The sequence below is a fragment of the Pteropus vampyrus genome, unplaced genomic scaffold (genome assembly GCF_000151845.1).
Source record: "Pteropus vampyrus isolate Shadow unplaced genomic scaffold, Pvam_2.0 Scaffold323, whole genome shotgun sequence".
Lineage (NCBI taxonomy): Eukaryota > Metazoa > Chordata > Mammalia > Chiroptera > Pteropodidae > Pteropus > Pteropus vampyrus.
In genome coordinates this window covers 1,243,617-1,265,294 of record NW_011889104.1, presented here as the reverse complement: position 1 = coordinate 1,265,294, position 21,678 = coordinate 1,243,617, and the positions used below count along the sequence as shown (strand labels likewise).

The 21,678-nt window shown below is 47.2% G+C and overlaps 1 protein-coding gene and 1 long non-coding RNA gene across 3 annotated transcripts; one reads left to right on the top strand and one right to left on the bottom strand.

Annotated features, from left to right (window-relative positions):
• Positions 1-5,721: 5,721 nt before the first annotated feature.
• Positions 5,722-20,569, bottom strand: LOC111730605. Of its 2 annotated transcripts, none has more exons than XR_002776762.1 (6): positions 18,326-20,569; positions 14,276-14,392; positions 12,296-12,386; positions 10,137-10,225; positions 8,033-8,274; positions 5,722-6,129 (listed from the first exon to the last, which is right to left on the bottom strand). It is a non-coding gene; the product is annotated as an uncharacterized LOC111730605 (long non-coding RNA). The 2 variants fall into 2 exon arrangements; XR_002776761.1 differs by lacking the exon at positions 5,722-6,129 and adding an exon at positions 6,157-6,302.
• IL1A (interleukin 1 alpha) lies at positions 10,179-18,304 on the top strand. Its single transcript, XM_023521930.1, has 6 exons — positions 10,179-10,242; positions 11,398-11,446; positions 12,195-12,417; positions 13,832-14,005; positions 15,356-15,477; positions 17,527-18,304. The coding sequence occupies exons 1-6, from the start codon at positions 10,196-10,198 to the stop codon at positions 17,722-17,724; spliced, it is 813 nt and encodes a 270-aa protein (XP_023377698.1). The 5' UTR covers positions 10,179-10,195; the 3' UTR covers positions 17,725-18,304.
• Positions 20,570-21,678: the final 1,109 nt, after the last annotated feature.

The window sequence follows — 21,678 nt, the reverse complement described above, 5'->3', positions numbered from 1 at the left end:
CTCCCCTGAGTGGTGACTCAGACTGCCTAGAGCCTAAATCATCATTTTGCTCCCCAAACCATTCCTCCTCCAGACTTCTCTATTCCTGCTGTCCAGTGTTAACACCCTGCTGTCACCCTGGGGCTCCCCCTCTGTGGTCTTGCACACCGGGGCACTACCATGTCGGCCCCTTCCCTATGTACCCCAGATGTGCCCCACAGGTCCTATTGCCACAGCCCCCAGGCTGTCCTCCCCTTCCTAGTCCCCCGCCAGCCCATCAGAGCCCAGGCTCCCTCACCTCCCGACTCCGACACCGCTGTTTGCCTCCCAGATGCCATGTCACTCCTCTCCTTTCCCACCTGCAGTCTGACCAGTGTTGTGGTTACTTACTGGGGTACTGAATAATGTGCACACCACCCGACCCTGTTTTACAATTTTACCCCACATTCCACCCTTAGGCCCATTTCCTGACTTTTCCAAGTGGGTCAGCAGCCCTCACAAAGGCAGAGTTCCCATGCCAAGGCCAGGCCTCTTTCTCCAGCTCTTCTTTGAAAAGGCATAAGCACCTGCTAGCTGCACTACGCTGGGGCCTGGAAACTCTGCATCAAAGGTTTCATCGGACCCCTTTCCTCTTGGTCAACAGAGCAAGTGGGGAGCAGAGCAAGACACTGGTAGAAAAGGAAGAGCTGAAAAGGCGAGAGAGGCAGAAGCAGCAGTATCTCTCTGTGGGCGAGCCAGGGCCTCCCTTCACACGCAGGTCACCCGTGCCGTGTCCCCTCCCCCAGCTCTGCCTCCCTAGCCCTTCCTGGGTGTCCACACTTCCTGACAGGGTCCCTCACCATCCACATCGCCCCAGCTGCACCGGAGACCTCAGCTCTCAGGAGTCCATACTTCTGGCTTGGCTACCACCTCTCTGAGCTCTAAGCTCACAGTGCCCGCACTGCCCTCACCCCGCTCCCCACTCATCATTATCACCCATCCACCCTGTCTCTTAGAGCATGGTGCTTGGGCATCCCTCACGCTCCACCCAACTACATCGACCATCTCAGTGGTGACTTCTGATCCCCACGCCCACACCAAGTCACACGTCATGTCGACCCTGCCTTCTGAGAGTCCAAATGCACCCCTCATTCCATCTCCATGCCACCACCAAGGCCCTGCCACCCTCAGCTCTCAGCTGGACAAGACAGCCTTCTGCCCCGAGCACCCGTACATACATAACATTTAAATCAAACCATCTCCCGTTTGTCCCAAGAATACTCACCAGTGGCGCTTGCAGCTGCAGCACTGACCCCAAGATAACTCACAGATTACAGTCCTAACCTCATCCCAAAGTTTGCCATGAAATATCTTGCTCTTGTCATTATTTTCGCATCACTCTAGCATATCGATAGTTGTTGGAAACAACTGACATCCTTTCATTTACAGCATTGTGTTTTTAGCAGTGGTATATCCATTTAGTAACTTAGAAATATAGTAATTCTTGATTGCTGAAAATGTCAAATCCTAGAAAACATAGCATTCCTGTGATGTTAAATTAACACTGGCAGCGAGCTGCACTTTTTTTTCTAAACAGGAAAGGGCTAAAAACACTTATCTGATCTGGCCACTCTCCTGCTTAAAACATCTCAAAACTGCCTTCAGGATATATCCAGTAGCCTTAACACGCTCACACGTTTCCTGAGACTCAATGCTGGCTCCCTCCCTGGCCTTGTCTCCTGCCACCAGGCCCCTGCCTTGGCCTCTGCCACACCAGCCCTCTCCCAGCCTCTCCGACCCGCCATAGTCGGTCCCTGGAGCTTGGGGCCCAGACTCACGCAGGTCCCATGGACTAAAATGCAACCCTCCCTTCTCCATGCCCACCTGCACCTTCCACTGGCTCACTCTACCCTTCCAACCCACATGCCACTCTCAGAGGGGCTCTCTGTGACATCAGCCTAGACGAAGTTCACCTATTCCCATGGATCCCACAGCACCTCTCTCTCAGTACACCCACAATTGCAAGCAGAGGCGCTCCAGGACACTCAGGACTCTGGCCATCTTCACTGCCATGCAGTCCTTGGCTCCAAGCATGGCCTCCGTGAATGGACGGACAGGCTAATAATACTGGGCAGTTATTCCAGCCTCTTGTGCCCACTGTGGACAAGCTTGCATTGTCCTCAGAACCCCTCCAACTATACCTCAACTTGTGGCCACATCTGACGTGGATGGCACCAATCTGCACTCCCATTCCACATGGGGGGAGGAGACAGCCCGAGCAACTGGTGGAGAGGAGACAATGCTGGACATCCGGGAGAAGAAAGGGACATCCTCTAACTGCACACTCGCACAAACGCAGTCTTAGACATTCAACTCTTCTAAACCCTAGGAAGGAAGAACCACTGGCCCAGTTACAGATGAGGCCACCAGAGCTTTAAAGGCTCAATAACCTTACCCATGTCCCCACGGGAAGGGACACAGATGTGGATGCTGCGTCTTATGCCTTTGCTTGCCCTCACTGGAACACCCGTCTCTACCTGAATCTAACTTCTCAAGACACAGCTGAACCGCAGCTCCCATGAAGGTGCCCTACTTCTCGGCATCCTCTCCAGTCACCCCTCCCGCCTGCCCCTCTCTGTCCCGGCCCTTCCTTCATCTGTGCGGACAGGGATGGCCATCATCACACAGTAGGGAGTTCGCTGGGGCAAATGCGATTCCAGCGACCTCTGCCCGGGCTTCTGATGCCATGCCTGACTGTGAGGCAGGGACAGGAGGCAAACTGCCACTTCGTTCTAACTTACCAGCAACTGTTCTGCATTCCCTTACTAGAAAAGGAACTTATTTCTATTCATATTCAGCAGGACAAATCAAATTTGCCACTGAAGTAGTGAAAAAGTGTGTATCTGTGACCCCACTGCACATGTGACAGGGAAGGTTCTACAAAAGGGAAGTAAGGAGTGAGTCCGGGGCAGGCCTCCATCCCCAAATGCCACATTCTGAGAGCACAAAGGTGCCGTGGAGCACAGGTATTGCTCAGGGTGGTCTCAGGGGTGGGAGGGCCACTAGGGCTGGAAGAACCCAACAGTCACCAGCCTAACTTCCTCCCTCACAGACAAGGGGTCCCAGAGACATGTGGGGACTGCCTGGGTCACTCAGCTGGTCAGGTTAGAGGCAGATCCAAGTCTCTTCCTCTCTAACACACTGTATGCTACACGTGCCACGCCTGCCACTCCCTGCCCATGGCACAATTGCTCTAATCAGGGGCCACCCTGCCCGGTAGCCAGGAACACAAACCAGAAGGAAGGAGAGAATGTACACAGGGCATGGGACCTTTGCTGCTGACGATGTGCATACCATGTAAGTTGGCCTCACGCCATACAGAATACCTACATTGATGGTTATAAAAAATGCTTTGAAAAACTGTAAAGCACCACATAAATGTTAGATTTTTTAATGTAATTATCATATGATCTGCATCTGGGATGTTAACTCAACAGTACCAGCTTTATCACTGGCCACTGTATTTTCACAGATAATGTATCTTTATAGCTGCAATCGGAATCTGGCTAGACTGAAAGTGTCTCATTAGGTCCTTGATCTGCCCTATTGGAATGTTCATCGAATTGATTACATGAAAGAGGAATTCGCGGTAAAGTTCATGTCACCTTAGAGTCTGTGATAGAGAAGGGAAGGGCGGTCATACATGGGAGTACTCAGAATAGGCCATGTTATCCCACAGAAACAAACCAACCCTGAAATCTTGGTGACTTAGCACAGCTAAAGATCCGTTTCTACTGATGCAAAGTCTAATGCAGGTTGTTCCCGTCTGCCCACTTGTAGCCGCACCAGCTGGGATACAGGACTTCCAAAGTTGCTGCATCGGAGGAAGTAAGAGGTGACAGAAGCACAGGCTGGGCCTTGATTGCATCATCCCAGATAGGTAACAAACTGGAGCCACTTCCTGCTCACAGGGCACTGGCCAGAACCAACCACATGTCCCTTGGAACTTCAAGGCGGCCAGGAAATGAAGACAGTCATTCATGGGGTAATCCCACAAGTGAGCAGGATGTTCTATGAGCATGATCTACCAAGTGTACCTTCCCTTGATTTCAGGAGAGCAAACATCTATTGAAATGCTCCAAGTATGCCATTTGCATAACAACAAATCTATAGGTACCCTGAAAAAAGGAGGACTGAAAGGAAGTATAAGGAAATAGTCACAGTGCATACCTCTAGGTAGTCAACTATTTATGGGTGTCTTTTCTTCTTTATATTTTTCAAACTTCCCTAGCAGTATTTAATGAACATTTTAGAATCTAAAAAGTAATGCAAGTACTTTTTTGAATTGAGAAACAAATTTAGACCAAGTAACTATGACTCCAACGAGGAAAATGACTCAAAAGGAAAGGGAATTGCTTTAAATCCAATTAGCCAGCAAGAACAAACGTGAGAGGCGGGTGCAGGCACGCCTGGGGCCACACAGGAAGCTCACTAGTGAACTCCCATTTTTACAGCACGTCTGCGTAAGAGAGCAGGGCACAGAGCCAAGGGCAGGCAAGAGGGGTACAGCACTGTGCATCACTGCCTCCAAAGAAAGGGGAAGGGTATGTAGAAAAAAGAGCACATGAATAGGGGACAAATGAGCTCAGGCAGGGAGGGGATCCCGGCTACATGGGGGGTTGCCAGCTCTCTGTGGAGCTGTCCCTTCTACCAACTTGGATTTTCCACCTATGCCAAGTCACAGCATCCCTCTGCTCTCCAGGGCCCAGAATGCCCACAAAGTTAACAGGCAAAGGCCTGAGAGGGGTTCACACTTGGTCCTGTCCACTGGCTCATCTTCCTTCCGGCATCACCTCATCACCTCCTCACTCCTACATTAATTCATTCAACCCCTGGCCTTTGCTCAACCTGCAGTGTACCCTCCTCCTTCTCCAGGGAGCTACCCGCACCAGCCCAAGAGAGATTCCTCTGTCCATACTATCACCACACTTGCCTCTATGTGCGCTTTTGATTTTTTTAAATAATTTTTTATTTTTCACTTACGGTTGATATAAAATATATTAGTTTCAGGTGTACAACACAGTGATTAGACATTTATATACTTATGAAGTGATCCCCCGATAAACCTAGTGCCCACCCAACACCGTACCCAGTCATCACAATATTACTATGTTCCCTGTGCTGTACTTCACATCTCCATGACTGTTTTGTAACTGCCAGTTTGTACTTCAGAGTCTCTTCCCCGCTCCCATCTGGCGACCATCAAAATGTTCTCTATGAGTCTGTTTCTGTTTTGTTTGTTCATTTATTTTGTTTAGATTCCACATGTAAGTGAAATCATATGGCATTTGTCTTTCTCTGACTTACTCCGCTCAGTACAACTCCCTCTATGTCCATCCATGTTGTTGCAGATGGCAGGATTCTATTCTTTTTATGGCTGAGAAATATTCCTTTGTATATATGTACTGCTTCTTCTTTATCCAATCATCCTTTGATGGACACTCAGGCAGCCTCCATATCTTGGCTACTGTAAATAATGCTGCAGTGAACATATGGATGCACTTGTCCCTTCAAAGTAGTGTTTTGGGTTTCTTCTGATAAATACCCAGAAGTGGAATTACTGGATCCTTCTTGTCTCTTGTCATAGCCGTTGTTTTAAAATCTATTTTGTCGGGTACAAGTATTGCTACCCAGTTTTTTTGGTTTTTTTTTTTTTATTTCCGGTTTCATAAAATATCTTTTTCCATCCCTTTACTTTCAGTCTGTGTGTCTTTCAATCTGAAGTGAACCTCTTGTAAGCCACCCACCCTATGTCTTTTGATCGGTGCATTTAATCCATTTACATTTAAAGTAACTGCTGATAGATGTGTAGGTGCTGCCATTTTGTCAGCCATATTTCTGATCTTCTCTCCTCCTTCAGCCATCCTCATGAGGCTGGTGTAGTGGTAAGCATCTCCAGTGTCCCAATCTGGGATGGCGTGTGCTTGTCACCCACTCGGGTGATCTTCACCCTCAGCTCCAGGACAGCGGGGACCATGGCAGGCTTTGCTCACCGAATGGTGTCATTCCCGTCAGCTCCTTTTCCACTTCAGGTGAGAAGCGAAGAGACTGCTCCTTCTCCTTGCCCTCTCACGGAGGAGCCTGTGTCTCTAGGTAGTAGGACACTTTGAACTAGAAATCAAGAAACAGTGAGTTTCCATTTTTGCCCCCACTCTCATATGACCCCTCCATGTGACCTTGGGGCCATGAGTTCCCTCTCGGAGCCTGTTTCCTCTTTTAAAAAGTAAGAGTTTAATCCAGACAGCCTCTGAGGTGACTCCTTCTCCAAAAGAGCATGCTAGGTCCTTCAAGAGACGAACAAGACAAAGCAAAAACGAGGAGAAACTAAATAGAGCAAAGGAAAGGAAGAGATCACACCCAGAAAGGGGGTGCCTTCGGGACTGACAGAGCCTGGGCCCGGGGTCCAAATCCCGCTTCGGCCACCGGTTACCCTGCGACTTCGGCAGACTGCTCCCCTCCCGGCCCATGGCTCCGCCTTCCGTGCAGTATGGGACAAATGCCTCCCTTACAGGCCTGATTCGAAGCCAAGAAGAGGTGATGCATGGTCACACCTGGACCTCGTGTTTCTAGGTTTCCCAGGCCTTCCTTTTCCCCGCAGCTGTCATGGGGCTGAAAAGCAGATTGTAACCAGGCTTCACTGTACGCATGTGTTGGCTCGTGCACACGCTGCTCCTCGGGAGACGAGTCCCACCACCCACAAAGGAGCCGCCACACCCCAAAGACTCAGAACAAGAGTGCCAAATCTGGCAACCCTGCCAGACCCCACGACGGGTAAGGACTTCAAAGCCAGTTACAAAGATGTTTACAGACATTTCCTGTCTTCAGGGTACAATGGCAAAAGCCTGACTGAAGCCCCCACCCAGCCACTGCTGACCATGTACTCAACTGTGCTGGCCACCTTCACCCTTTCCTGTACATAACAAAAAAAAACACGAAATTTCAGTGGAGGAGGGAAGATGGGGAGGGGAACTATTTCAAACTGTTTCCTTTTCTACCTTTTTTTAAACAAAGAGCCCTAGAATGACACTGGAGGACAGGGTATCTGAGGCGGGAAGGACCTTTAGGATGATCTGCCCCAACCCTGTCACTTGGCATTGGTGGTGACAAAAGATTTGAGCACCTACATGTGGAAAGAGAAGATTGGGCTCCAAACCAGAAACCTAGGTTCAAATGCTGGTTCTGCCAGTTTTGTGACTGGAGGCTAGTCACTCTTCAGGGTCCTCAGCTGAGAATGGAGAGCACTGTCACCACCTCTCGTGGGTAAAATGAGGGCCGGGGAGACAGTGCTGGTGAGAGCTGAGAACCATGATGTATTCTCCAAGGAAAAGCAGCACCGTGACTCTCTGGACCCATGCACTCCGAGCTGCCAGAGCATGTCCGCTCACCCACCTCACACATCATCTCCCCCTGCACATCTAATTCTGTGACTTGCGAAAGAAACACACTGCCACATGGCACAGAATAAGTATGCAGTAATATTTTTCTCAATGGTTTAGGTAAAAATGACTCAACAAGGGTTTTTGAGGCCTCTTGGGAGTCAAGAGATGGGCACATGAAGCTACCCAAAGTCCCTGGACTAGGACAGTGCCCAAGCCCCTTGGGGCTCCAGGGGAGATGTATCTGGTATGTCCTTCTCTGCATTCCCTAGAAGAGGTGGCCTGGTGCTGAGGCTGCCTCACAGGTCAACCCTTGTTTGCACTCACAGAACAGCAGGCTCCCCAGAGCCAAGCAAGGACGTCACTCTTTACCCTTCACCTGCACTGTCCTTCCTTTAACAACCGGTTTACCTAACTGAAGGACAGTTAGGTGAGGCCCAAGCTGAGTTGTCTAAAGAATTTAAACTCCCCCTGAAAAATTCAACAACTATACTAGGGAATTCTCCACACCAGAGTGGCATCAGCCAGGACAGGCATGACCACTGACGGTAGAGCCAGCGGCATCCTCCTGGGTTACCCAAGAGGTGCTGTGCACCCTCCCAGAAACTCAGCACCTGTACTCTCGACAGAGGCCTCACCTGCTCATGCCCTCCCTGCTCAAGTTTTTGCACCAACATTTCCACAAGCACTATTTTTCCTTTGGTGGCCCAAGGTGGCATGATGACGATGATATAGGTTCCAGGGACAGAGCCGTCATTAGTGCTGTTGTTACTTTGTTTAGTTGCATCTCCGTAGCAGCCCACATTCACAGTGTGCTTAGTAACAGCCCTCACAAGACCTCCGGATGGCAGAGCGTGGCCACGCCAACCTCCTGTGATACCTGAAGGGGAACCACAGGTGCAGGGAGCTGGCCCCCATCCCCATTGACCGTCTTGCCACCCAAGCTCTGCCCAACCTGGACCTACATCCAGGATGCCAGCTATGTCCTAGCTCCTGTTTACAACAATTGCAGCACCAGGTCTATGACTGGGGGACTGGACTGAGCAACAGTCAGAACCAGAGCCTCTGCACCTGGCTGGACCTTGGCGACCAGCTGACTGACCCCAGGACTTAATGAGCAGGCCCAGAGGGGACATGCTACGTGACCCGCTCAGGCCACGTATGCCCAATGCTACACTGCTTTGCTTTTATACCGTGTTGCCATGCCTGGCCTTTCTCTCTTTACCTTTTTTTCTTCCTCTACTCTCTTCTTCCATCCATTTCCTTTCTTTTAAATTTACTTGGCTTAAACTCTAAGCCAGAAATCTGAAACATTTACCTGTTGAGAGCCTGGTGTTGTCTACCTGAACTGGGCTCATCTCAAAATCCTGAAAAGGCTGATGTGCTGCCATACCTGAGTCCCTGCCTTTCCCACTTCTACTCCTGCACCTCACCCCTGGCCTGTGGCAGGGCTCAGCCCACCCAGCCCCAAGTCCACAGCCACCCTCACATGCCTAGGGTCTGTCCTGGGGAAAAGCACACTGTTCAGGGGCTCCAGTGGACAGTCATTTGGCTGTAATGCGGCCAGGGCACAGAGCTCTCCCAAAGCTGTCATTCTGTGGGGGATGTGTGACGGTCTGCAGAGGTGTAAGAGGAGAAGCCCTTTGTGCTTGACTGTCCCCTTCTCACCTTTGTTCTGCCCTAACCAGGGGGTTGTCACCCACATACTGAATGATTTAGGCCTACTCAAGCCAACCTCTCTCTTTTCCCTTCAGAAATGTCAGGTCCTCTTCCCTCAACAGCCACCCCTTAGTTCCCAGGGGCTGCCAGGCACCCTGTCAACACATAATCGGCCCCAGGGCCATAAAAAAATTAGGCCAAAACTCAAACTACAGCTCCTAAGCCGCTCTCCAACCCTAGACATCCGTGATTGATTTCAGTTCTCCTTCCTCTCCCACCATATTTTTTAGAAACTTGGTAAGTTTCCTGCTTGTCTTCCCTTTTTCTAAGATTCTGTGTTTATAATTGTTTAGAACAAAGCAATAAATAAGTGAATCGAGTCGGCAGCTCCAGGAGTCTCTACAAAGAGCAATAACAAGAATAATGTCATTATTTTGGCCAGTATGAGATTGAATGAACATAAAAAGATTCAAATCAGGGTTCTTCCCTGTGAATTCCCCATGACGCACAAGGCCACGCCTACTGCACAGAAGACAAAAGGCCAGGGTGCCTGAGGGCCACCTCACTGGCACCTGAGTCGGCAAAGGTAATGTCCTCACATCTTCAGCTTTTAAAATGTTTTTTTGTTCTTCTCCTTGACTGTTCTCTCTCTAACTGCCTCTCTGAAGCTAAAGCCTACTCCTTCCTTTCTGGCCCCTCCCTGGCTTGGTGTGTGAGCTAGAATCACAATGAAATTAAAGAAATGACTCTTCCTCTAGTTGGGGACTGAGGAACACAGGAGCTGCCTTCCTGTGAGGGCAGGCAGTGCAGCCAAGCCTTCCCTCTGGGTAGCTCTACTTCCAAAAACCACCAGGGGAAAACGCTGGAAATTTCCGGCTCTGCCTCTCTTGCATCTTGTGAGGCAAACTCCTCATTCCTGTGGGGTTTTTCACCTTACCCAAACCTCACTGAATGCCTGCTGTGTGCACATGCTGGGCTGGACATGGTGGGATGCCAAGAGGTTTTGAGTCGCTGGGGAAACATACATACAATTAATGCACAGGAGTGAAAAGGACGGAGATGTGTGTGTGGGCTAAGTCACACCTTACATTTCTCCAGCAGCTCAGGAAGGGAGGATCTGGATCGCTGGCACCGCAGGCAAGATGGCCAAGGTCCCCGACGTCTTTGAAGACCTGAAGAATTGTTACAGGTAGGAAACAGACTCTCTTGCCATCTGATGGGGGATCAGGCACATCATAACCCAACCAGGAGCTGCAGTGACTGGCTCGGGCTGGCTGGCAGAGGCGGTGGGGATGCGTCCCACTCCCAAAGTTAGGGCAAGCTCGGCAAAGACCCGGGGAAACCAGGCATCCAACATATTATACTGCTGTAATGTTGACAGGGAGACAGCCATTACAGAAAAACTGTTTTTAAGGCCTGCTGAGTCCTGGGGAATTTGCATCTACTCCGACACAGCCTGGGCCGGGGTCACATGCTCTGAGAGACATGGGTTGGAGTGCTGACAGACCATTCTCAGGACACTTCCCGGGCTCAACCCAGGGAGGGAAATGCTCCAGAGCTCACCCCAGTCAGAGTGCACGCAGACACAGGAGAAACATAACAGGAAAATGTGTGAATCACGGAGCACTTTCACAAACAGGTTCCCACCACTCAGCACCATGCACCAACACACGCTAGGCCAGCCAGATGCTGCCTGGACATTTTGCCAAGTAGAAACGATTAAGTCTGTTTCAGTGAGTATGTGGAAACAACGTGGAATACATAGTCTATTTGGTTAAAAATAAATGAGACATTTCAGAAGTACTTCCTTTCTCTGAGGAGCTTAACATTTTCCCTGAAATTCAATCACAGCTATTCAGGTTGTTAGCCAAGCCCTGTCTTTGTTGATAAGGCATGGGAATAGGTCAAAACCAGTTCTGATGGTTACTGATTCCAAATTAGTGAGGTACAAGTCACCCAGTATATGTGTGTATAAAGTCCTTAATTTTCAAAGATAACAGTGGTGGCTGTGTATGTGTATATGTCAGTGTGTGTATGTGTGTGTGTGTGTGCCTCTGTATGTATCTGTGTGTGTATATCTGTCCGTGTCTGTGTCTGTGTCTGTGTGTAGATCTGTCTGTGATTGTTTGTGCGTGTGTATCTGTGTGTATCTGTGTGCGTCTGTGTAAATTTGTGTGCCTGTGTGTGTGTATCTATGTATCTGTCCATGTGTCTGTGTGTGTCTGTGTGTTTGTGTGTCTATGTGTCTGTGTGTGTGTGTGTGTGTGTGTCACTAAAATACGCTACTCGGTGACTGTGGCCACAGTGATATACAGAATGACATTCTCATCATCTTATTTGACAGTGAGAATGAAGAATATAGTTCTGATGCTGACCAACTCTCTCTGAATCAGGTAAGCAAATGACTGTGACCCATCTGGGTGGGACGGCTATTGTGACACAGCTGTATTATCTGCACCAGAGGACAGCCCCAGGGCCTTCCGCAGGGCCTTCTTGAGATGTCGGGAGAGAGGTGTCTGTTCGCCATGAGTGAGGCCCCTCTGCACTGAGCTGATGGCATCCCCATGGGCACCACATGTCCCAAAGTAGAGTGGAGTTCCCTGGATCCCAAAACTGGAGTCTCCAGGCTTCATCGGCATACTAGTGATGCTACCCCAAGACGGCCCCTTCAGATCACTTCCCCAGGGATCAGTCTCTTAAAGAGATATATTGTAGTCATCAGCTCCATACCTCAGAGGTAGGACTTCAACGTGACAGCCGGGAGCCGAGGCAGAGGAAGCGGGCCACTCACAAGTCTTCCTGGTGTGTCTTTGGTACCAGCCCCAAAAGCTATCCCCAGAGGAGCATTTCTGACTTATCTGAGCCCTGTCCTAACGTCCTGAGGAGACCTACCTGGAAGGCCACCGCTGAGGCCCCACTTGTGAACCTGTTTCATGGCATCTGATTTTTGACTCAGCAGGTGGATGCCAAAGACTGGCCAAGAGATGCACGCTCTCTAGGAAATTCTGGGGGTGGGACGACTGACGAACCAGGGGTTAGCAGAGATCCTCTGCACCGAGCCTGCAGAGTTTCACTCCCGTAGGTATGGGTCTCACTCCAAGATCACAGTCAGCCTACCAGTTCCCACTCCTTTCCCTGTAGAAATCCTTCTATGACACAAGCTACGACACACTGCATGAAGACCATGGAGGTAAACTTAGGTCTCTGGGTACCTCAGAGGCCTCAAAGATGTCTCAGCTCACCTTCAAGGAGAGTGTGGTGGTGCTGGCAGCCAACGGGAAGGTCCTGAAGAAGAGGCGACTGAGTTTCGATCAGTTCATCACCGATGAAGACCTGGAAGCCATTGCCAACGATACAAAAGAAGGTAGGGGCTACATGCCATAAGACCCTTGCTTTCTACTTTTAAGCAAATGCGGGCAAGAGAGCATGGGGCACCTGGGATCAGAGGCACAAGAGGGCAACCGGGCATTAGTCTGGAGGCTGTAAGGAAGGAAAGTCAACTTCTACCCCCACCAGCAGTGGCCTGAGTCTCAAACCCCTGCTCATGCGCTAACTGCATGGCCATACCACAGCAGCCGTGTGACTCGGCCCTCCAGCAGCGTGGCTGCATACACACTGTTGGCGGGTGACCACCTGCAGGCTATGTGCCTCCCTGGCCTCTGTTTCCTCTCCTGTAAAATGGAGACGATCCAAGCTCCCACTTATGGAGATTAAATGCATTGATGCTGGCAAGCCCCTGGCGCACAGTGAACGCTCAGCAAATGGCAGCTACTGCTGTCGCTGGTACTGCTGCTGCTTCCCTTGTTGACACTGCTGACACCACCGATTTGCTGGTGGCTGTGTGACCTCTGAACTCCACCAGAACCCCGCATTCTCACCATATACATGGGGAACCTGGTCACACTGTGTGTGAGCAGACCAACTCGGTTCCTACAGAAATCTTGATTTTCCTCCCGGGCCTCTGCAGCCCTCTACATGAAACATAAACCTAAGATTTTTAAGATAACAGCTAAACACTGATACATGTTCACCTACAATATGAGGAAATAGAAGAAAATGTAAGAAAGAGAATCAAAAATCCTTCGTACGACTACTAAGAGCTTGCCGGCACCAGCTCGCTGGGACATCCCCGACAGTCTTGCGTGAACATGACTGTTTGGCTCACTTGATTTCACGCTCTGCCCGGTCTTGCACCTAGCACTTAGCAGCAAGCAGGTCAGGGGCATTTCAGATTGCCAGGATGGCGCCATTTTAAGTGATGCAACAGTGGCTGCGCCCATCGATGAACCTCATTTCTGTCACCACCTACTTCCTGAGAACAGACCCTCGGGCACAGAGTGACGGAGGGCCGTGAGGGTGGTGGGGCTGCCACTACACAGCACTGCCCGGAGGGGCGGGAGACACCGGGACATGCTTGCCCAGTGACATGTGTAGTACTTGTATTTGTTTCTGCCTCAGAGTGTGGCCACCTGAAGCTTAGGCAGGGGACACTAGCAGTCTTCCTGGTTACTTAGAAACCTTAAAACAAGCAAAAACGAGGAAACTGCACAAATAATCTCTTTTAAAAATACTGTCTGAGGCATCAAAGTTTAGAGAAAGTAAGTGACCACAGGAACAGTCCTGGAGCCAACTCTCCTGCTGCAGATGACTTCACCTATTTTCTCGACTGCACAAATTACCCCAGTATCCCTTCCATAGCCACCTCGTGCACTTGTGCCAGAGCAGACATGTCATCTGTGTCTGTGCATGGGCACTAACCAGACTGTTCCTGGTTGCAGAACCCATCCAGCCCCATTTGGCACCTATGAGCTTCCAGAGCAGCATGAAGTACAGCTTCATGAAGGTCATCAAACAGCAGTGCATCCTGAGTGACACACTCAGTCAGAGTCTCATTCGAGATACATCGGGTCAGTACCTCATGGCAGCTGCACTAAATGACCTCAACCAAGCAGGTAAGGAGACAACTCAGCCATCCTCCCTCACTCTTATTTCTCTGCTTTTTTCAAGCTTTCTGCTTTCAAAGAACAAACCCCTCTAGATCCCTGGCCCACACAACTCTTCCAAGGACAGGAGAATGCAGGTCATCCCCACAGAAACCCCGGGTGAAGGCGGGGCTTCGGCCCAACCTGGATGCACACTGGGGCATCCGGCCTTGAGAGCCAACACCACACCACGTGGCTTTCTGATGCTGTCCCTCCCTCTGGGGTCCAAGCCATTCTTACCCTCTGTCTCAAAGAGGAGGAAACTGAGTCCCGGGAACAGTAATGGCTCACGCCAGGTCACCTGAAGCGCTCACTCTCCATTAGCAAGCCTGCGGAATGGGCTGACAGGACGCCAAACTGGAAAAGACCATGGTCACGATTACATAGAATTACCAGGAGGCAGACCAGCCAGCGCCACGGGTGTGACCCCAAGGGTAGGATGTCGTGTCCAGTTCCACGGCACACACAGCTTAGCTCCAGCATAGCTATCACACACATGGTTATGTCCAGAGACCTAGGGTTCCCCTGCAGTCAGCAACAGGGCTCCTTCTGAGTGAGCCAGCTTAAGCTAGCGTGCCCCTATTTGGGGACAGCTACGAACCATTATGTTCTATTTCCTGTTTAACTTTTCCCACAGTTTTCCCACGTAGTCACATAATACATACATATTTACATACATATTTACATATATATATATATATATATATGTTTTTGTTTTTGTTTTTGCCATTTTAATGTAACCAGAATTTTCTATCGTGTGGCTGTGCTGGTCCCTTGGATTCACTAAAAGTAACTCTATTGAAAATATCTTCTTACATATAATTTTTTTCCTATGAGGTTATTTCTTTACAGCATATCCCAAAGTGGAACCCTTGAGCCCCTGGGCATAAATGATTTTACAGCTCTTATTAAGCACTGTTCTCTAAGGAAAACTGATCCACTTGTCACTGTCACTAGTGACATATGAGTGTATCAGCTTCCCTAAACTCCTCCATTTCATGTCATTACGAACTCATGACTTCACAAAGTGCAGGGTCTTCTCCCACTAAGGTAATTATGAAAGACTCAAGTAATCTCCAGCCCCAAGCATTCACTCAACATAGAAAATTCTAAAGATATTAATTAACCAAGCATTCACCTGCCTAGTACAAATGGCCGATACTGTGAAGGACATAGGACATGCCAAGTCCCATCTCTTACACTGTAGCAAGGAACAACGCGTCCCCCCCACCCACCCACGTACACACAGCGTCTACATAAACACCTGATGTTATACAAGTACAAAGCATTTACTTTCTCTTTGGCTTTTCTCTTCACCAGTGAAATTTGACATGGGTGCTTACATAACAGATGAAGATTCTCCATTTCCTGTGACTCTAAGAATCTCAGAAACACGACTCTTTTTGAGTGCCCAAAACGAAGATGAGCCTGTGCTGCTGAAGGTCAGTTACCTTCAGACCCCAATGTGCCTTTGTGATATCACATACATCTGTGAATGACCCTAGTGAGCACACACATCCCCACCTGCCCCGGGGCCATTTAAGGCAGGACCTGGGAGGGAGTCAAATAGAGGTGGCCAGAGTAAATGAGAGGGTAGAGTGCCTTCCTCCTCCTCCCTCCTTCTGCCTGACCCTCCTCGCCTCCTGTCCCAGGACACCATGCAGTTCATCCACCTTTGGCCCTGACACCTACCATGTGACCTCTGTGGATATAGGTGTGGGGACAGTGGGCCTGCCTCCCAAAAACTCGAACAGGCCCACTGAGATCAGAGTGGGTTGACTGCATACCAAGGGGCATGAAGCGAAAAGCTGGAACCAAGACCCAAGCCCAGGCCTTCTGACTCCTGTGCCTCTCTTCTGCTCTACAGTGCCCGCGTTGTCCCTCAGCCCAGCCCCACCCCCACTACCCCCTGCCCCTGCACACTCAGGGACACATGCCCACTGTGGTCTTCGACGCTTTCTCCCAAAAAGGAGGCAACTCTTGCTCAGTGAATGCATAATCCAGGCCCCAGCCCCAGGATTTACGTGGTGCATGTGATTCTCTGTCTGGGTCAAGTGAGACGAGAGTGCTGTCTGCTGAGTCAGGCAGGAGCTTCCTTCATGAAGTCGCCCATGTACATGAAGTCCTATACTGGGAGCCTTCTATCTGCCAAGCATAGTGCCAGTAGCTAGGTAGACAGTGGTGTACCAAAGTCCCTAGCCTTAGAGAACTTATTCACCTTGGGGACACAAACAACGGGCAAGCCAAACGACTAGCACAAAGTGCAAGATGCTGTGAAGTAAATGGACAGAGTACTGAGATGGAGGCGTGCTCTTTGGGGAGGCAAGGGCAGAGCTGCTGATGGGAGGAGGGCATTCCAAACAGAGGGGTCTCAGTGCTCCCAGGCCCCAGACTTGAAGAGCTGGAAGGCCAGCTTCCAAGATCAGATGGACACTCTAGGAGCCGGGCACCGTGAAGAGGGGTAAGCAGAGGCTAGTGTTGGTGGATACTTGCTTTTGGATTCCATCTGAGTTACAATGAAAAGCCGTTAAAGGGTTCACACAAAGAAGTGTCATGGCTTCACTTCCATTTCCTAAAATGGAGAACAGATCAGAAGGCAGGCAACAGAGAAAGCAGAGGGCCCAAGTAGGAGGTTGTAGTAATAGTCACTTAGTGGAAAGTGCTGAGAGAGGAGGAAAGGAGACAGAGTCTGGTTATATTTTGGAGACAGAACCCAAAAGAAGAAAAGAAACTCCATTTATGAGATGAGAACAATGAGGAGAGGAACAAGTTTGGGAAATAAAATCCTCGTTGACATTGAAAACTCAAAAAGATATTTAGTTGCTTTAGATTAAAAAGAGTAGAGAAGCATCTCAAGTTGGAATCTGCATTTTACTTTTCAAAAAAAATACTGTAGATTCTATTCATAACCATGAGGAGGGTTGGTTTGGAGATCACAACTGTCAACAACTGTATTGAAAGTTCAACTGTCAATATACCAGGAAGTGTGTGTGGGGCGGGTATGTGTGTGTTGGTTTTTTAACCTTCAACTGTTGACCTAAATACGGACATAAACATCTCTAAGTTACAAATTCTTTTCCCAAAGGTAAGATTTGCACAGAGGTCAAAATGTTAAGAGGTCCTAGAATCACCAGGGCTCAGATCTGATGGAAAGCGCCCTGTGCCTGTGTTGGAGGCAAGACAAGATCAGTATTTCACTCCACCCGCCAGGACACAGGGAGCACAAGTGTCACTGGGAATCTTCATGACTCATTTGGATCTCTCTCCATTTAACTAAGGAGGTCAACTGTTATATGAGTAGACAGGGCCATACATCTAACAGGCGTGGAATAAATGCTTGCTGAATGAATAAGTGAATGAGGAACCTATAGCACATTACGAGTCACCGTCCTAACATGCTGCTCCTCACGAAGGCCAAGTGCCGAGGGATCAAGCTTCAGTCCCCTTCCGGGACCTCCCTGCTCTCTAACAGATCTCTGTCCTTTTCCCAGGAGATGCCTGAGACACCCAAAGCCATCAAAGATGAGACCAATCTCCTCTTCCTCTGGGAAAGTCACGGCACAAAGAACTACTTCAAGTCAGTCGCCCAACCAAAGCTGTTCATTGCCACAAAACAAGAACAGCCGGTGCATATGGCGAGGGGGCAGCCCTCCATCACGGACTTTCAGATACTGGAAAACGGGCCTTGATAATGGAGTCTGCTAATGTGTGAAGCGTTGACAGTCGTATGTACCATGTACATGAAGGAGTCAAATCCTTTACTCTTAGTCACCTGCTGAGCCATGCACTGAGCCTTCATAATTCTAAAAGAATGTTTACTCTTTGTAAGAGAGGGAGTGAGGTATAGTGAACCAACACTAATGTATAATAGGGCTTGTTATTTAAGAAACACCCTATACTTTGCAAAGTACCAATCATTTTAATTATTATTCTCCCTAACAACATTGGGAGGGCCAGGGCTACTGGCTATGGCTATCAAAGGGACCCTACCTGTGTCACATATGAGCCATAGACCCAGGATTCCATTCCATCTGCTTGCCTTCTGCTTTTATGTTGCTGATGGACCCTTAATCAGATATTGTTAAGTTTCTGAGACCACAGTTTGATCATCTTGGAGAGAATGATACTGATGTCCTTTCTGCCTCAACAGTATTTTATGACACTCGATGAAATCATTTTAGTAAAATGCTTCTTGAAACTGAGCCTCAAGAAGGCAAAGCATGAAGTGTTACTTTAAGTTATTATTTATATATTTATAAATATATGTTTAAGTTAATAATAATGTATTACCATATTTATGGCAAGTCCTCGCAGTCTCTGAGCGTGGCCAGGCATCCTCACAAGACAGTGTTTTCCAGGCTGAGTGTAACGTATTTACACTTTGGTCCAAGTCATGCTTTCCCATTGCCATGAAGCTCTGTATTCCAGCAGCAGGGATCCCTGTACTGATAATAAATTAATTATTGCTGTTTGAGCTCATAACTGGCCACTCCTCTGCCCTTAAACTTGCTTTGGCATTCTTATGTCTTTTAACTGCACATGCTATCAAGTCCTATTCGCCAAACTGGGATGAACTTCACATGGGCAACCGTGGGACAACAGTTGTCTAAGCGTTCCTCTCTGGAATGCTGGCAGTGTGCCTTCTAGGTTCCAAAAGTTATGATCAAACCACAGTGTTTCATTACCGTCAATAATAAGGACTGATACATCATCAATCATAACTGAATAAAACTTACAAAAAAGTAATCTGATACAATCGCTTGTTGTTTTAATCATTATTTCACTACACAGTAATTAAGAACAAATGAAAAAAGTTCATGCAGATGACTATAATTAGCGCTACTTTACAAAACCAAACCAAGAGTTTATGGTTTTTCTCTCCTCCTGGTTAGTTCGCCAGTTGTATATATGGCATTAAGAGTAATATTCTCAGGTTCACTTAAAGCTCACATTACATATGTACAACACGCATTCTTATATTGATACAAATTCACACACACAGAGCCACATTAATAACAAATCAACCCATTTGGAAAGCATGGATACAAGATGTGTTGGAAAAAGCTAAAATCTAGGCAACTTGGAATTAGATGTGGGAAGTAATGGGAAAGGAGTAGTCCTAGATGACCAGTTCCTGGTACTGGAGAGTGAGTGTAGGGTGTTGATCAGTGTTTTGGGTGGAAATGTGGAGTTCTTCTCAGTTCCAGGATGTAGCATGAGTAGCATTTCAGCCTCATAGGTGGAGCTACTGGCAGGACGTCTAAGTGCAGATGATAATGTGCCTGGAACTCAGAAGTCAGAACTAGATATAGATTGGGAAGACAACAGAATAGTGAGTAAAATCCTAAATGTGACATCAGAGAAAGAGAAGCATATGGAGAACACTGTTAATTGTCCATGCAATCGCCATCTCCTGTTCCTAAACAGTAAGAAGGTCACCATGACGGGGTTTCACAGTCTTGGCACTGAACTTGGAGTCTACTTCTTTTACAGTGGTCTTATATGTCAGTTTCCAAATTGATGAGAGCAAAGTCAAATCTCCATCTTTAAGTTCAAACTGTAAATGTATCCCTGTTCAATTTAATCTTGTTAATTCGGCCTGAGATATTTCTAGATTGTTCCATACTCTGATTCTTTTTTATACACTGAATTTTCCTCTCAGCTTTGTGACATCTGTAATTTGGTGAGTGTATTTTTTAATTTTGTTCACAGTATACTGTTGAGTATAAAGAATAGGTCACAAACATTTTTACAGTGTGATCTTGTTTTTATTTAAAGTATCTACCACTTAAATTTAAGTGATTATAGAAGGCTATATACCAAAATGTTAACAATCCTTACCTGTGAGTGACTGAGTGATTTATAAGAGTTTTTTGGTTAGTTTTCTGAATTTTTAAGCTAATGTATAATTACACAACAAAATACCAATTTACAGAAGTCTTTGTAAGGAGTTTGACTTTTATTTAGATTCCGAATATGTGATACCATGCAGTATTATCTTTCTCTGCCTACCTCTTGGCATGATGTCCTCAAAGTCTACCCATGTTGTTACAGACATTAGGATTTCCTTTTTTTGTGTGTGGCTGAATGATAGTCCACTGATACATGCACCACATTTTACTTATCCACTCATCCACTGATGGACACTTAGCTTGTTTCCATGGCTTGACTATTGTAAATAGTGCTGTTATAAACATAAGGATGCTGATATTTCTTCAACAGCCTATTTTCATTTCCTTTGGATAGAAGTGTAAATCCTGGCTGATATGGTATTTCGCGTCTTAATTTTTTGAGGAATCTCCATACTATTTAGTGACTGCACCAATTAACATTCCCACCAGCAGTACACAAGGGTTCCCTTTTCTCCACATCCTCAACCAACATTTGTTTTTTCTCATCTTTTATGACAGCCATACTAACAGGTGTGAGGTGACACCTCATTGTGGTTCTGACTTGATTTCCCCGGTTAGTGATGTTGAGCATCTTTTCATATACCTGTGGACCACATATGTCTTTTTTTTAACATCTATTCAGTTCCTCTGCCCATTTTTTAATTGAATTGGGTTTTGTTTTGTTTTGTTTTTTGCTTTGTTTTGTGTTTGCTTAGTTGTGTAAGTTCTCTATATATTTTGGAAATCAACTTTTTATCAGATAGTTATAAAGATTTTCTCCCACTTCATTGGTTGTCTTTCCATTTTGTTAAATTCTTTAACTGTGCAAAAGCTTTTTAGTTTGATGTTCTCACTTGTTTGTTTTTGCTTTTGTTGCCTCTGCCTTAGTGTGAAATCCAAGTCAGCGCCAAGACCAATGTCAAGAAATTTGCCCCATTTTCCTCCAGGAGCTTTACAGCTTCAGGTCTTACATGTAAGTCTTTAATCCATTTTATTTTTGTTTACAGTGTAAGCTAGGGGTCCAGTTTCAGTCTTCTGCATGCGGCTATTCAGCTTTTCCGCACCACTGACTGAAGAGGCTATCTTTTCTCCAGTGTATGTTCTTGACTCCTTTGTCAGACATTAACTAGTCAGATATGTGTGCATTTATTTCTGCATTCTCTACTCTGTTCCACTGATCGACATGTCTGTTTTTATGCCAGTACTATAGCATTTTGATTACTATAGCTTTGTAATAAAGTCTGAAATCACAAAATGTAATGACTCCAGCTTTGTTCTTTCTCAAGATTTCTTTGGCTATTTGGGGTCTTTTGTGGCTGTGTACAAATTTTAGGATTGTTTGTTCTATTTCTGTGAAAAATGCTTTTGGAATTTTGATAGGGGTTGCACTGAAGCTGTGGATCGCCCTGCATAGTATGGACATTTTAACAATATTAATTCTTCCAATACATGAGCACGGATTATCTTTCCATTTATTTGTCTTCTTCAGTTAATTTCATCAATGTCAAATAGTTTTCAGTGTGTAGATCTTTCACCTCCTTGGTTAAATGAGTTCCTAAGTATTTTATTGTTTTTTGATGCCAATTTTAAGTGGAATTGTTTTCTTAATTTCTCTGATAGATTCCCATTAGTTAATAGAAATGCAACTCATTTTATTTTTAGTGGAGTCTTTAGAGTTTTCTATATATGTCATCTGCAAATAGAGACAATTTTACCTTTTCCTTTATTTGGTTTCCTTTTACTTATGCCTAA

What these genes read in the sequence shown, in the direction of transcription:
- IL1A (XM_023521930.1), top strand. Translation starts at nt 10,196, where the DNA reads ATGGCCAAGGTCCCCGACGTCTTTGAAGACCTGAAGAATTGTTACAG. An exon ending in ACCAACTCTCTCTGAATCAG is followed by an intron (nt 11,447 to 12,194) that starts GTAAGCAAATGA and finishes CTTTCCCTGTAG; the next exon opens with AAATCCTTCTATGACACAAG. An exon ending in TGCCAACGATACAAAAGAAG is followed by an intron (nt 12,418 to 13,831) that starts GTAGGGGCTACA and finishes TCCTGGTTGCAG; the next exon opens with AACCCATCCAGCCCCATTTG.